We start from the raw sequence: 14,770 nt of genomic DNA, 5'->3' as shown, positions 1-14,770 counted from the left end.
GATTCCTGACCACACAAGAATCCTGTTTCGAAGGTAGCCTTTTGGGACAGGTTATGGGGCTGCTAAAAGTAGAGTCTACCCAGCTTCTACAAAGACTTGGTAAAGGTAAGAGATAGGAGGTAAGTTTTAAAAGTCAGTCACCTCCGACCCCCTTTGAAACTACCAAGAGGTTAGACCGCAAGCCTGGGACCGGGTCCTCAACTGGGTGATTGAATCCTCTTACAAGACACAGCCACTGCCATTCGCTTCTTCACACCTGCAGCCTTCGGTGCTCTCACTGGAAGGGAACCCCCAAGGCATTCTCGGGAATACCTAATGATTCAGAAACTGAAGTCATCTTACAGCTCACCAACCTGTCTGCCAACCACCCAGTCTAAGGGCGAGCAGAAACACACAAGCAATGTCTTCCTCTCCACAGCTCTGACCCACCCCTCTGGCAGAAAAAAAACAAATTCTAAGGAGCTACAAAACGCCAGAAAGGCAGGGAGTAGGAGAGGTGGAGAAGCCAAGGGTCGACACATTAGCCCGAGATGCACCCATCTGGCTGCCAAGGGCTTCTCTGAGCCTCGTTAGAAGCCTGCCACTGTTCCGTCACCCCCACACTCGAAGCCAAAGCTCTCTGCTAATCAGATACAACCAGTTAACACCCTGAAAAATGTTCGAGGCCCTTGTTTCAAAAATGAGCTCTGTACTAAATACACCACACTTGGGGGGAGGGAGGCTTTCTAAATAGACCAGTACCTTATAATTAAGACATGAAATTCACTCTGGGCTATAGTTTTGGTTTTTGGTTTTTGGTTTTTTTTTTTTTTGGGGGGGGGGGGTTCTTTTAAGCCAGAGGCTTAAGCATTAGCTCTACTTACGGAGAGGAAACAAAAGTCAATTTAAAAAAAAGTATAAAGGCTAAAGGGTATCCTAAATTAAAAACCGAATCAAAGGTGACTGGTAGTGTCTCTGACTGGATACTGCTTCCACATACACACGAAGATTGAAATAGACACACTAATCATGCCTCCTGCACACATGGCCTCCTGTGGTCAGCAGCAGCACATGAGAACTCCTAAACACATGCTTGGGAGCAAGGCTGTTCCCTCACTACACTCTCCTCTGCCTCAACAGATCCTTAAGTGTGAGATGCGTGTGAGCACCTGTGCATGTGCACACACACTCACACACACAGAGAAAACATAACGAGACTTACATGGCCGTAGATGATCAAGCAATCACTGTCTGCCAGGTTTCACGAGTTGATGCTAGGGAACTTGGGAGGGGAATCCAGTTTATACTGGATGGTGGGCATGTTTATATGTACGCTGGCCTCCCCTCCAACTGCCTTGTCCTTGTCCCCCTTCAGATCTCAGCTTTACAAAGCATTTAACACCACTTTTAAGTTAATGGTCTTTTTATTGGAAAAAAAAAAAAAATAAAAGACTAGCATTTACAACTTGGAATGGACGTAAATTATCATTTCCTGAACAGCAATGTTGATGGTTGTGCTCAAGTCCACAGCCACAGCCTACTCTGCTGGCTCCGAGTCATGGTTCACAAGGTTTTAAAACAGAGAGTCCAAAGATGCTCCCTTGGTAAACATTTCTTATTAAAAATTTGTGTGACTTGGTGACAGCCTTGATGTTTACTTCACTCTAGTTCAATGCACACAGCGCTAAACCATTATCCTCGGGCATGCCACCAGGGTGTTACTGTCACCATGGGGTTGGAGCACTTGAAGGACAAGAGGGCCATCCTATTTCTGGGGCTGTGTCTCAAAGTTTAGCCTTCACCCATTTTCTGTACATCATCCTGAGGTAAACCAATTTTAAATGTCTGTTTGCAGTAAACTGGCTACTGACAATTTATCCGAACAAATTGTGGAACCCATCTGAGGTTTTGAATTTGTTTTTTCCGTTTTTTTCAGTTTTAATACAAAGGCCTGACTGTGCTCAATTGTCAAGCTGCATGCATGAGAAACTGGCCAGCCCAAACAGTGTATTAATCGTTAGCAAATGGAACGTGAAGGAGTCCACTAAGTGCTCCCTCATAAGGTAGTACGAGTATTGATACTGGAAAACTGATGTGGGGGCTTGATCTTTAGGGGACAGGACCACCAACCAATACATGCAGATTTTGTGTGTGGACAGAAGGTACGTTTGACATTCAGTTTTGCTAGATAGAAACAGAATGAATAAATGAACTTTTTTCTTTTTTCTTTTTTTTTTTTGTAAGAGGTAAGTAAAAGATTTCAATTTGATTCTTCTAGAGGGAAAAGTAGTTGAAAGTGGGTCTTCATTTTGCAGTCATCATCTGTACGAATTCTGAAAAGACAAATATCATTAAGTTTATCTTTATTCCACAACAATCGCTAACTTGATGTGTACAGACCTGAGGGCCACTGAAAGCCAGGCTCAAGGGGTTTAGCCTTTACCTTCATAGTTGACTTGTCCGTCCCCATCAATGTCCGCTTCTCGGATCATCTCGTCTACTTCCTCGTCTGTTAGTTTCTCTCCCAAGTTTGTCATGACGTGGCGCAGTTCCGCTGCGCTGATGTAACCATTTCCATCCTGTCAAGAGGCGGCAGCACTCGTTACCAGGGGATGGGGGGACGGGGGACCGAGTTCTGGGAGAGCAAGCAGCTCTCCACCTCAGCTTCCAACCTTCCCTCCAGTTACTGCCAGCTCTGTACCTATCAACACTCCTCCGGTCCCCAGTGCCCATCAGTCCAACCCAGAATGCACAGTTCTTCAAAAGCAGACAGGTACTGAACATGGAGACGGGACGTCGAGTCAACATCTCCCTCTGCCGGGCCTCATCTCAGCCAAGTCAACAAATGAGAGGTTCAGACACTCAGGCTAACTCTAACCAGCCAAGTTACAACTTCCGGCAGCGACAGCACAGAGGGCCACGTTATGCACCTCTCCAAGGCAGATGTGCAAGCTTACCTTGTCAAAGACTCGGAATGCCTCACGGATTTCTTCTTCGCTATCTGTATCTTTCATTTTTCTAGCCATCATGGTCAAGAACTCTGGGAAGTCAATGGTGCCATTCCCTTTAACCAAAAAAAGAAAATGCTCACATAAGATAAGCATCACACTGACACTCCTGTGCAGTAATAATCTCCGAACGCTGTATGGGATGCTCAGGCAAACGCATTCAGTGGGATTCAAGTGATAACTAAAATGATGAGCTATTATTTTCTTACGTCAACCTTCTGTAGCCAAAATGTTCAAATACCTCACAGAGCAATGTCACATGACTCAAGCTAGTAGGCAATGCCCAGCACAGCACTTATAGGTGCAAAGCTGCGCCTGCATTCAGGATCATGAAAGTAGACTAGACAGTTCAAGGGAACGGGAAGCATGCAATTGACTGTCCAGGGAGAACACTCGGCCTAACATGTCCTAGTGATGTACAAAATGCTTTAGTGTGTGTGTGTGGGGGGGCAAGAAAACAGCCTATCCCACCCTGGCCAGTCTCCCAAGTCTCCTCCAGATCACTTCCAGTTCTGCTATACAGGCTGTTAGCCAGGCTCCTACCCAACTTGGCATTTTGTTTTTGTTTTGGTCCTGAGGACTGAGCCCAGGGCCTCTCATATGCCAAGCACATACTCTGACTCCCAAACCCCCGTCCAGCATCTTCACTTTCCATGAAGGGAAAAGCTCAGACGCCATTTTCAGTTTAGGATCATTAATGCTCAGGAAACTGTCAGGGGAATCCACTCCACAGCCAACATTCCAAACGACTCCTCTAAAGCTAAGAGATAAATATTCCCAAAGGCAAATTCCAGACTAACACTAGCTCAAAGTAAATGGAAATAAAATTACAAAAACAAAAACAAACGGTAGTTATTTACAATTCATTTTCACTAGAACATTTAAAACAAATAACTTCCAAGGCTTGTGTGGATGGATGTCTTAGTGCTCTGAGTTCAATCCCCACATGGCATAACAATGTAAGTGAATACAACATCAAAAATCCCCGAAGTCTTTGAAGATATTTATGTAAGACAAAAATAAATGACTAAGTGCTATCTATAAGCATGTGAAGATATCCTTAGGTATCAAGACAAGGCTTGATACAAACTTCTCCTACAGTGCCTCATACAATCTGACAGTCAAATATACTCTCTCTCCCGAGCCTGGCTTCCCAGGATTTACATAAAACAGAAAGGCCCAACCCATGTTCCCATATGGTTGATCAACCAGACAGAATTATGGACTATGTTTCCTAAACAGTACTAAGGAGGAGAATGGTCGGTGGTGTTTCAACGGGCACAGAAAACCCAGGTCTATCGCCACACTTGATGGTGCCCTATTTTCCTAAATGGCTCTCCTCTCACAGCGATCGTCCACAAAGTACAGCTTAGAGCCAGGCTCTGCCTTCTGAGCTCCTTGAAAATCGTAATCTACAGTCTTAAGGGATACATGTTCTTAGACGTATGGGACTTTTCAGCTAGGGAGAGCACCTCCAAATCAGTTCGCTGACAGAGGGGGCCATGAGCTTTGCTGTCCACCGTCGTCCTCTGGAGGAGAACAGCCAACTACTATGGGGAGCTGCTGGGTCTTCCGGCTCCGAGCCTTACACAGCTTCCCTTCTCTTAGATTCCACAAATGGAGTCTTCCTTCGGTCACCACTCAGTTCTGAGCTAACAGCGAAGGATGGGTACTCCCTCCACCGTCCTCAGGTTCCACCTCCTCTTAGAAACAATAGCTTCTTTAAAAGGCAGGTTCTCAATTAGCAGGGAGGTGGTGGCGCACGCCTTTAATACAGCACTCGGGAGACAGCCAGGTGGATCTCTGTGAGTTCGAGGCCAGCCAGGTCTACAGAGTGAGATCCAGGATTGGCACCAAAAACAACACAGAGGAACCCTGTCTCAAAAAAAAAAATAAAACAAAAAAAAGGGTAGGACTTGGTGTAGCCTCAGGGGCCAGCTGATAAAAGATTGGAGCCGTAGGTCCTAGGAAGCAGTAAAAAAAACCCACGATCCGATCCAGGAAACGCTCTAGACCACAGCAGAGTGAACTGAACAGCAAGCCCACAATCTTCCATTCTGATGTCAGGAGGCTCTGAGGCAACCAGAGAAAGGAACTCTGCCTATCTGCTTTGCTCTAGGGACCTGAAAGACATTCTGTAACAAGCCTGAACTTGAATTACACAACACTGGCGTTCATTCGCAGTTCTAAAGCCCTTACCGTCAGCATCCACTTCGTTGATCATGTCCTGCAACTCAGCTTCCGTTGGGTTCTGACCCAGTGACCTCATGACAGTCCCAAGTTCCTTTGTTGTGATGGTGCCATCCCCATCTTTATCGAAGAGGGAGAAGGCTTCCTTGAATTCTGAAAAGAGAAGCTGACTCTTTAGAATCAGTGTTTTTACCCAACACTGCTGTGAGACACACTTCCCTGGGGCTTGCCAAAACAAGCTGTCCAAGTTATCAGAAACCACCTGGCCTTTATCTACCGAAATAATGACCACAATAGACCTGTCGGTCTGGCCAACACACAGTGGCCCAGAAAGCAAACACTGTCCTGGTAACCACTTCAATAAAGCCACAATACCCTATTTTTAAAAGAAGCTAGCTTGAACATACTTAAATTGGTCGTCAGGTGCAATGTGAGACTGCCGGTTTACCAGTTACAGTAAAGTCCCTTTAAAGAAAGTCCTTTCGCATCACATTTTTATTGCCACAATGAACCCGTTTCATAGCAACATGGTCACTAGAAAGGTTCCTTCCCAGGCAGTCAGCCTGTTCTTCGTCACCTTCAGGATGGTTTTCAGAATCCCAGGTTTATTTTATGTGTGTGAGTGTCTGCCTGCATCTATATATGTACATCACATTCGTGCCTGATGTCTGCAGGTCAGAGGACAACATTGGATCCCTCGGAACTGGAGTTACAGGCCACTGTCAATTAACGCATGGGTCCTGGGAGCCTAGCTTGAGTCCTCTGCAAGAGCAGAAAGCGTTCTTCTCTACTGAGCTGTCTCTCCAGAAAACATTAAGATGGAAACATTAAAAAGGTAAAGTTTCTGGGCATGGTGGCACTCTGGAGGTAACTGCAAAACATCCCTGAGTTCAAAGCCAGCTTACTCCACCTAGCAAGTTGCAGGACAGCAAGATTTACATGGGGAGACCCTCACCTCAAAGTAAAAACATGTAAACAAAACCTGACCCCCCCCAAAGAGTAAAAACTAAATTAATGTGACTCATTTCCCAATTATTGCAGCACTAATTTATTGTTTTCATGTATTTTAATGTAGCAAGCAAAACCTTTCCAAGTAGATCACTAAGAGATGCATGGCCTACAAACAAACACTGGTGTAGCAGGCTCGATGGATCTGGTTCCATGCACCGCTGTGCACACCAGAGTGTGTGACAGGCAGGCAGGGTCCACTCCACCTCATCTCTAAAACACCTGACCTCACTGTTTCTGCTTTAGCATTCTTAGAAAACCACGCAGACAGCAGAGGGAAGGGACAGCAGAGGAGACACAGAACCCAGTCAGAACCCAGTTCCAGGTTCCTGGGTGGGGCCTCCCCAGGCTTCAACTTACCAGCAATCTGTTCTTCAGTCAGCTGATCAGCCTACACGGAGAAAGAAAAGGTCATATTCAATCTAGGCAAGTGTGGTTGATAATAACCTAGCTTTCCTAATTATACTTTAAAATTGTGGATTTTTTTTTCCAAATCAGTATTTAAAAAAAAAGAATGTTTCAAAATCATAAACACTGCCGTTTAGTAAAAGTTACTACAATAAAGGAAAACTGTTCAGGCTCGCTTAACAATAAAAGGCGACAAAGAGGTGACAGCATCTGCTGGCTTCATTGGCCAGCACTGCAATCCAGCCAGTCGTAATGTGGGAAATGGCGCCTCTAGTGGTCAAAGTACCACAGCACCAGCTGCAGCTGCAGCAGCAGCCCGCAGAGAAGGAAGAGCGCCACCTACTGCGCCACAAACACTGCAGTCCCTGGTTCCATCCAAGAGACCCAACCCAACGCCACCGACAAGGCAGCCAGCTCCAGGATCCTGTCCAGGGGCAGGCTTTTAGTGCACCTTGAGCATAGCTTTGGGCCCTCCAAAATCTCCACACTGGCGTTACATAATGGTATTGGGTTGGATTATCAAGCTTTTATACCCATTTTATGAGAAACAATTAAGTGAAAAAAATATATATATACAGTAATGGGTTACCCAACCCAGTTTCATTTCTATGAAATGAATGCTTTCCAATCATTTAAATTAGGCAGTTATTTGCTAAAAGCCCTACCATTTACAATGGCTAATGCCTTCGGTCAAATTATCCTCTGATTGGGAAGCTAGGAAAAAACTGAATCTTAGGACTATTACGAAACTGCAGAAATGAAGTACACAGAAAAACACACTTTTGAGGCTGATATGATAGCCCTTTCCTCCTGTACAGGAGCAACTATTATCATTTCCCGGTATTAACACTGCCCATCTTAAGAACGACAAAAAGCTGCTTATTACCAACATTTCCATGTACTAAATGACCACAAAGTAGTTTTCACTTGCACTATTTATTTAGCTTCTGCACCCCTGAACCTGTGCCTCCAGCCAGGGGAACTCAAGATCTCAAGGAGAATATGTATTTTTATTTTAATGAAGCCAGTTACAAAATTAACTCTTAAGAGAAACCCGATGGCACTGGAGTCCATTCTTTTCCGTGGAAACTCGCCTTGTATATTGATTTGGGAGAGGAAGAACTTTCTACTTTTTGTATTTTAGATGGGTCTTCCCTTCCTATCCATTACTGGAAGCTACTTTTAAGGCAAATGGAGACACTATGATTTATGTAATGCCCAGCCACACCTCGTAGGAGAAACTGTCAGCTCACCAAGGAGAAGAGTTCCACCTCCTCGAAAAATTCTCTGACTAGAGGCCTATCAAGTGCATCTACCTTCCGGACAACGACTCCCCCTACCCCCAAGTCATTCTGGCCTTGGGTCAATCAAAGGCGTCCCAGAACCCTGCCGGGAACGGTATAGCAGCCCCGCCAGGGCAGAAAACGCTGCTGGTGATGTCAGCTCTGCCTGGCGAGGGAGAAGGGGGCCATGGCACACGCACCCGGCCAACCGCACAGTCGCATCTGGCAATCCAGAGGCTGTAGAGAAAGCGGAAACGTGGAGATGGGCATTTCCCTGCCGCCCGGGGAGTGGCGTGAACAAGGGGCACACCGGGCAAGGGGCCGGACTGGGGTGCAGGCCCAAAGGGGCCCCAGGACGGGGGTGCTGCCTAGCCCCGGCACCTCCCACCGCTCCTGCTCCCCCCGGCACTGAGCCTGCCGCCGCCTCCTCCCGAGCAGAAACTTTGCGTCTCTAATGGAAACCGTGGCGCGCGCCAACTCTCTCCTCCCCCGCCCCGCCGCCCCAATTAGCGCGAGCCGAGAGCCTCCCGCGGGAAGGGGCCTCCCCGCGGACCCGGGCGATCGAGCCCGCCTAGCGCCGCACTAGGATGGGGGCCGAGGTCGCACGGCCCAGCCACGCGCGCGGCCACCCCGCGGGGCCCCGCCCGGGCGCAGGGCGGCCGCTTCCGCCCTCTCCGCCCCCCAGCCTTCGCCTTCCTGCCCCCAACCCCACCCTTCCCCGGCTCCTTCCTTCCCAGCTCACGCCCGCGCCGCGCCCCCCGGGAGGAAGGAGGAGACCGCAGACGGGGGAGGGTGCCCAACTGGGTCGGCCGGGGGGCTGAAGGTGGCTGAGGGCACCCCGGAGTCCGCGGTCCAAGCCCTGTGCGCCACCAGCTCGCCCCAGCCCATTCATTCTCCGCGGCTGGGGACTGGCTACCGGGACGTCGCGGCCTGCCCCGCCCGGTTCCCCCGCCCCGCCGGCCCCGGCCGAGGCGCTGCGCTGCAGGCAGCCCGGGTGCGGCGCGCTGGATGCAGTGGGTGCGGGGCTGGGGGAGGGGGTGGATGCGGAAGGCCCCGGTGCAGCTGTGGCAGCGGCTCCAGCCCGCGCACAACCCACTGAAGAGTCCAGCCCCAGGGGCGTCCAAAACTCAAGAGGAGAATACCCGCAGCCAAAGCGGAGATGCAAACCCGAAATGCATCCTTTTTAACCGCAGCCGCTGCGTAACACCCGGTCAAGAGGGGTAGGGATTTGGGGTCGGGGGGGAACCTCAGCCTGGAAAAGGGGGAACCCCCACCACTCAACTACAGATCTGTGAAGAGAGCTTGGGCAGCTGCTACGCCTGCGACTGCCGATCCCGACCTACCATGGTGCGAGCGAAGGAAGGAAGAGCGGAGCAGGCGAGGGTGGCTGCACCAGCGCAGGGGCTGTGACCGCCGAGGTGCCTCCGCGGCTGCTACTGCTGCTAACGCGCTACCTGCGCTGTGCGCTGAGCCTCAGCCGCCGCCGCCCGACTGCGAGTAACGGCACCACGAACACGAGACTCCCAGCACCACTGCCGTAGCGCGAGCCTGTGCGCCGCGATATATATACGGTGCACCGTATCCCTCCGCCGCGGCAGTACCGCCTCGCGCAGGGCGGCGCTGCGGCAGCCGGGCCTCACCGCAAGGCCCCGCCCCCCCCCAGGCGCGCCCGCCGCGGCGGGCCCATTCCGCGTGCCGGGGTCACTGGGGAGTCCGGGACTCGAGCGTGGGTGCTGGCCCGTTGCAGCGAGGGTCCTGTGGCGATGGAATGCCCCCGTAGGGAGACCTGGGGCCGCCTCGGGCCAGTCCCCTAGCCCCACTCCACCTGTGCGTCCCCCTCCCACCATTCCTGGTGGTGGCGGGGTTGCAGAGCCACCATCCTGGGTCCCCACCCGCCGCTTGTTGCCAGAGCTGCGGGAGGCCTGGGGGGCGCTGAGGACAGCCACAGCGAGGAGGGGTGGGGATCAGTCTCACACTTGGAGCTGCAGAGGAGAGAGGGCTTCGTGAGGATAAGGTGGATGGCCTTGAGGAAGAAATTGGTCGCATGTTTTACTTTTCTCATTTTTGGAGAACCGTCCCAGGCACAGTTGCTAGGTCTCTATCATGTTTACATGCTCAACCAGTCTAGTTTTCGTGTTTTTACATTTCCACTAAATTTTTAAAGATGCTTGAGGATTTGTCCCCTGCTGGTTTTGTTCTTTTTTTCCCTGAGGCAAATTCTATCCGGCCGGCTTCGAAAATTAATGAAATTAATGTAGTGAGCAGCTTATGTAAATCTTAAAACCCATGCTTTGAGTTTTTCCTAATTGTCCTGGTCCTGAAAATTCATAAATTCATATGCACAAAGGAGGGAAAAGATACTCAGAATCCCTCTGATTACAGCTGGAACACGCACAGCCAATTGAATCTAGTGGGGAGCTAGACTATCTTAATTACAATCTTAATTATAATCCTTAAATAATGTTTTAATCTTTAAATTTACTATTCTCCATTCTCTGTAACCTGGGGGTGGGGGGACAAAAACTATTTCAGGTCTTAATTTGGAGCCTGGGACTTAAAAAAAAAAACTTAACAAAAATGCTGCAGTGTCTTTTCTTGCCAAGACAGAACAGAGAATTTGATCTTTTGTTTGCAAGGCCAGAACAAGTTGCAGGTTGTTTATTCTTCCAGAAATTGTGGCAAACGTGTGATTAGCATGCCCTGCTGGGAAAGACTTGTGGTTATATTTCTTCCCTGGCTTTGGCAGAGTCTGCAGATAGGTGTTTTAAAATAATAATAAAAAAAATGTCCCTGCACATTGCAAATGCCAGAGGACTTCTTAGGATTGCCTCAGACAGGATGTCAGCAACTGTGGGACCGTGCTTAATAGTGTTTTGGAATGCTCCAGAAAGGGTGAACCTGCTGTTTAAGGAGAAGCTGTATGTAGCAGCAAGTTCTGGCTTCCCTCTGCAAATGGTTTAAGAACCATTCACAGACACACATACTATCCCTATGTTCGCAGAGAAGAACAGAGACCAATACAGAGTGAGTTCAAAGCAGATTCAACAATCTAATGAGCTACAGGTCTAGATGGCCAAGCGCATTATTATAACTGTTTCATTTCCTAAGGGAATTTGTTTTGTTTTCTTCTATCGGGCTTTTCATAAGGTAGTTAGCTAAATGCATTTTAACATTTAAATAATGGCCTACAAATGAAATATGTTTAATTATTGAGGAGCCTTTTGTTTCTGGTAGTCTTACCATCCCTTATTTTAGTTACATAGTTAACAATCTATGGTTTTGCAAAACCAGTCAAATATTTTCCTGTGTCATTGGACTACTTCACTAAATAAAACGCTTTGAAACATTTTCATGACTTTGCTTGCTAAGCACCATTCATCCTAAAGTTACTTTAATCATCATAGAACAATTTTCTGTTTGTTCACATTTTACAAATGAGTGCTCTTTTGGAATTCTTTAACATATCAAAGCACATATTAGCTTTCAAGTGTAGTGGGTTTGTAATGAGGTCATGCTTTACACAGTTTTACGGCTAGTTTCACACACTGAAATATAAGAAGGTCAAGTGACTTGCCCAGGATCTTCCTGTGAGTCGGTGATTGGGCATAAACTAGAGCGTGAGTCTTTGCTCAGGGCTCTAATATTAGATTGTATATCAGTGAAATCAGTATCTGAAAATTTAAAGATACAATGTTAAATATTTGCCTATTTCAGAGGTCAGGTTCTTTGGCTGACAGCTTCGTCCACCGAGTGTTTGTGTCCCAGGGAATTAACTTCCTAATTTATGAAGAGGTCAGCAATTTTAAAAAGCCACATTATGGTAATACCATAATGTACCAAGAACCCAACAGCCTATGGAACATTCTGTGATTTTAAGAAAACAGTTCTACGTGAAATTATCTAAATCAAATAATGTCAAATAGAAGTAGAAAGAATGCAGCCCCGGGCCAGGAATCTCAAGACTGCCCCGTGCCAAGCCCCAGCTTCTCTCCATGACCCCTTCAATCCAGCTCTCATGCTGCCAAAACCAGGACCACGTGGGAGACTCAAGTATTGCCAAGTTTGGCTGCCAGCTTGAGACGCAGCCTTGGCCCCTCTGGACCACAGCTTCTGTGGTGCCGACACTAAGAAAATACTTCCCAGGTTTTTGCTTCTGCGATGCTGGTGTCTTCTTCATCATCACTGAGTTTTCTGTCCCAGATGAATAGCGCCCATTGTCCAAGTAAAACAAAGATTTCCCTTGCACAGATTCTTTTATTTTAGATTTATTTATTTTACCTTATGTGACTATATGTGTACCAGGTGCTTGCCTGTTGGATCCCCTGGAACTGGGGTTACAGGTGGTGGTGAGCCACCATGGCGGTGCTGGGAATTGAACCCAGGTCCTCTGCAAGAGCAACAAGTGCTCCTACCTGCTGAGCCATCATCTCTCCAGTGCTCTCACAGACTCCTAATTCAGATATATCACACAAACAGCCCCAGTAGCATCTCTAAGCGACTCCCAAACTTCCCTCTGGAACTTAGAGGCCAGGCCTTGATTATCTGCATTTTCCCCAGTAGTCTTGTCTTCCAAATTCTTACAAAACACATCCCATTAAACTCTGAGAACTCAACAGCTTTTCCAGGTCAAAATTCCAGAGGCTTCCACACCTTCCCCAGAGCCAAACATGGTCAGGTTCATCACAACAAAAATGCCTCTCTTAGGTATCAATTTCTGTTCTGTTTCTGTTACTGCAATAAACACCATGACCAAAATCAATTTGGAAAGGAAAGGGCCTATTTCAGCTTCTAGGTTATATACTTCATAACGAAGGATGCCGAGGCAGGAGCTCGAGGCAGAAATCAATGGAGAATGCTGGCTACTGGGGTGCTTCCTCCCGCCAGTTACCTCAGTGCTCAGCCAGCATTCCTATATGGCCTAGCCCACCTGCCTGGGGATTGGCACCAGCCACAGAGGGTGGAAACCCTCCTACACCAATTAGCAGTTAGGAAAATGCCTCCCAGACCAGTCTGATTCGGCCAGTTCTTGAGTGACAGTTCTCTTTCCAGGTGAACCTCAGTGTGTATCAAGCGGACAGCTGAAGTAACTATGGCACCACCCCTTTGCCCATGGTCATGGATATGCCACACGACAAGACGGAGGCCGGGGTAGAGAACTGGAATGCAGAGAAATAAACGGCCCCTGACTTGGACCTCATTATCTCCATGCTTTCACCAACTGGACTCTGAAGTCACAAGCAGCCGGTGGTTAGAGACCTGGGAACTGAGTGCATGAATGGAGGGAGGAAATGCCCGATGGGATAAGATCATAGTTTTATGCTTCAGTTGTTTCCACTGAACTCAGGCTCCTTTAAAAAGAGGCATCGGACGTGTTGTGTAATGTAGCGTTTTTGTTTTGTGTTGTTTTTGAGAGTCTTGCCATGCAGCTCCGGCTGGCCTAGAATTCTCTGTGTAAGCCAGGGTGCTCTCGAACTTACTATCCTGCTGCTGCCTCTGGAGTGCTGGGATTAGGGCTATGCTACCAAGACCAGTCCTTTAAATCACATTGTTTTGGAAATAATTAAGCCACCATTCTCCTTATAACCTAAAGGCCAAATGCAAAATTACCTTTAGTCAGTATTCAAATAGTAGTCAGCGACTTACCGTGCCTACCAAATGTGCTGGGGGTGGGGTCTCCATAGCCCAGATTTAAGACAACAGGCTTTCAGTGATTGTTTAGTTAGGGGAGGGCTGTGTGACCACAGTCAGCTGGCATGGCAGGTGTTTTTGGGTGACTCAGTTTGCCTAAAGAGCAGAGTTAGGGACAGGCACAAGTTGGGGTGTCACCAAGGCCTCGATGGGCTTAAAACTGAACTGTAATGCTAAATTAGATAAATGGATGCTGAGTGCAGGATGTATCAAAGAAACGGCCTCACCAATTCCAGAAGAGTTAAGATCCAGTTAGCAGGAGCTAGGGCGATGGCACAGTGGGCGAGAGGACTTGCCGCACAAACATGAGGACCTGAGTTTGAATCCCCAGCAGTAATGTTAAAAGCCAGGCAGAGCGGCATGTGCCTGTGATCCCAGCACTGGAAGGCAGAGACAGAGAGACGCAGGACCTCACTAGCAAGTCAGCCAGCCAGGCAGGCTGTTAACAGCGAGTTAAGTGAGTCTTAACAGAGAGTTGCAGAAGCCATCCTCTGTGTGTTCCTGTGCTCCACACAGGTGTTTGCACCCTCATGTGCATTCACAACACACACACACACACACACACACACACACACACACACACACAATCAAATAATAAACATAAAAGGATCCAGTTAAGTAACAGTGTGATTGGGTTTTCATTCACAGTGAATAACCTTTGTCCTTTCTTCTGGAGCTGAGCTGTCCATTACAGTAGCCACCAACCACATGTACCTATGTAAATCAAGTAATTCCAATGAAAAAAATACAGTTCTTCAGTTTCGCTAGTATGTATTGCATACTCCCGTGCAGAGGTCGGTTATTGTATTGGACAGTGCAGGATACATCCAACACTGAAGAAACTTCTGTTGGGTGATCCCATTCTAGAAATTTTTAAAAAGGCAAGATGCATCCATATGTGGCCCCCAACATCTTAAATATCACATCCGTGATTCTTTGTTTAGCCCAACAGACCATCGCCTTCCTAATTCACAGAACACGCAAGTGCCAGGTCGGTTTCAACATGTGGCACCCCTGCTCGGCACCTTTAGTGGCTTCTTTCCATTCAAACCTCCTCAGCTGTCATAGCTCCGGAAGTCACCGTCCGAAACTCTGAGCTCGGTACAGTCTTGGCTCAGCAAGTACCAACAGATTATTGAATCAGTGTATAATGCAGTCACTTCCGGGACTGGAGAGGACGGAAGTGGAAATCAAAGGGAACAAGGC

At 48.0% G+C, this 14,770-nt stretch overlaps 1 protein-coding gene across 1 annotated transcript; it reads right to left on the bottom strand.

Annotated features, from left to right (window-relative positions):
- Positions 1 to 792: 792 nt before the first annotated feature.
- Positions 793 to 9,432, bottom strand: Calm1 (calmodulin 1). Its single transcript, XM_028886633.2, has 6 exons — positions 9,220 to 9,432; positions 6,546 to 6,576; positions 5,187 to 5,330; positions 2,937 to 3,043; positions 2,423 to 2,558; positions 793 to 2,312 (listed from the first exon to the last, which is right to left on the bottom strand). The coding sequence occupies exons 1-6, from the start codon at positions 9,220 to 9,222 to the stop codon at positions 2,284 to 2,286; spliced, it is 450 nt and encodes a 149-aa protein (XP_028742466.1). The 5' UTR covers positions 9,223 to 9,432; the 3' UTR covers positions 793 to 2,283.
- Positions 9,433 to 14,770: the final 5,338 nt, after the last annotated feature.

This window comes from Peromyscus leucopus, chromosome 14, assembly GCF_004664715.2.
Source record: "Peromyscus leucopus breed LL Stock chromosome 14, UCI_PerLeu_2.1, whole genome shotgun sequence".
Classification (NCBI taxonomy): domain Eukaryota; kingdom Metazoa; phylum Chordata; class Mammalia; order Rodentia; family Cricetidae; genus Peromyscus; species Peromyscus leucopus.
Note: the sequence above shows the minus strand (reverse complement) of the source record. Positions and strands in the feature narration are given on the sequence as shown.

Coding starts and splice junctions, on each gene's coding strand:
- Calm1 (XM_028886633.2), bottom strand. Junction 3,044..5,186: donor CAACGAAGTGGATGCTGACG/GTAAGGGCTTTA, acceptor TTTTGGTTAAAG/GGAATGGCACCATTGACTTC. Junction 2,559..2,936: donor CATTCCGAGTCTTTGACAAG/GTAAGCTTGCAC, acceptor GCCTCTTGACAG/GATGGAAATGGTTACATCAG.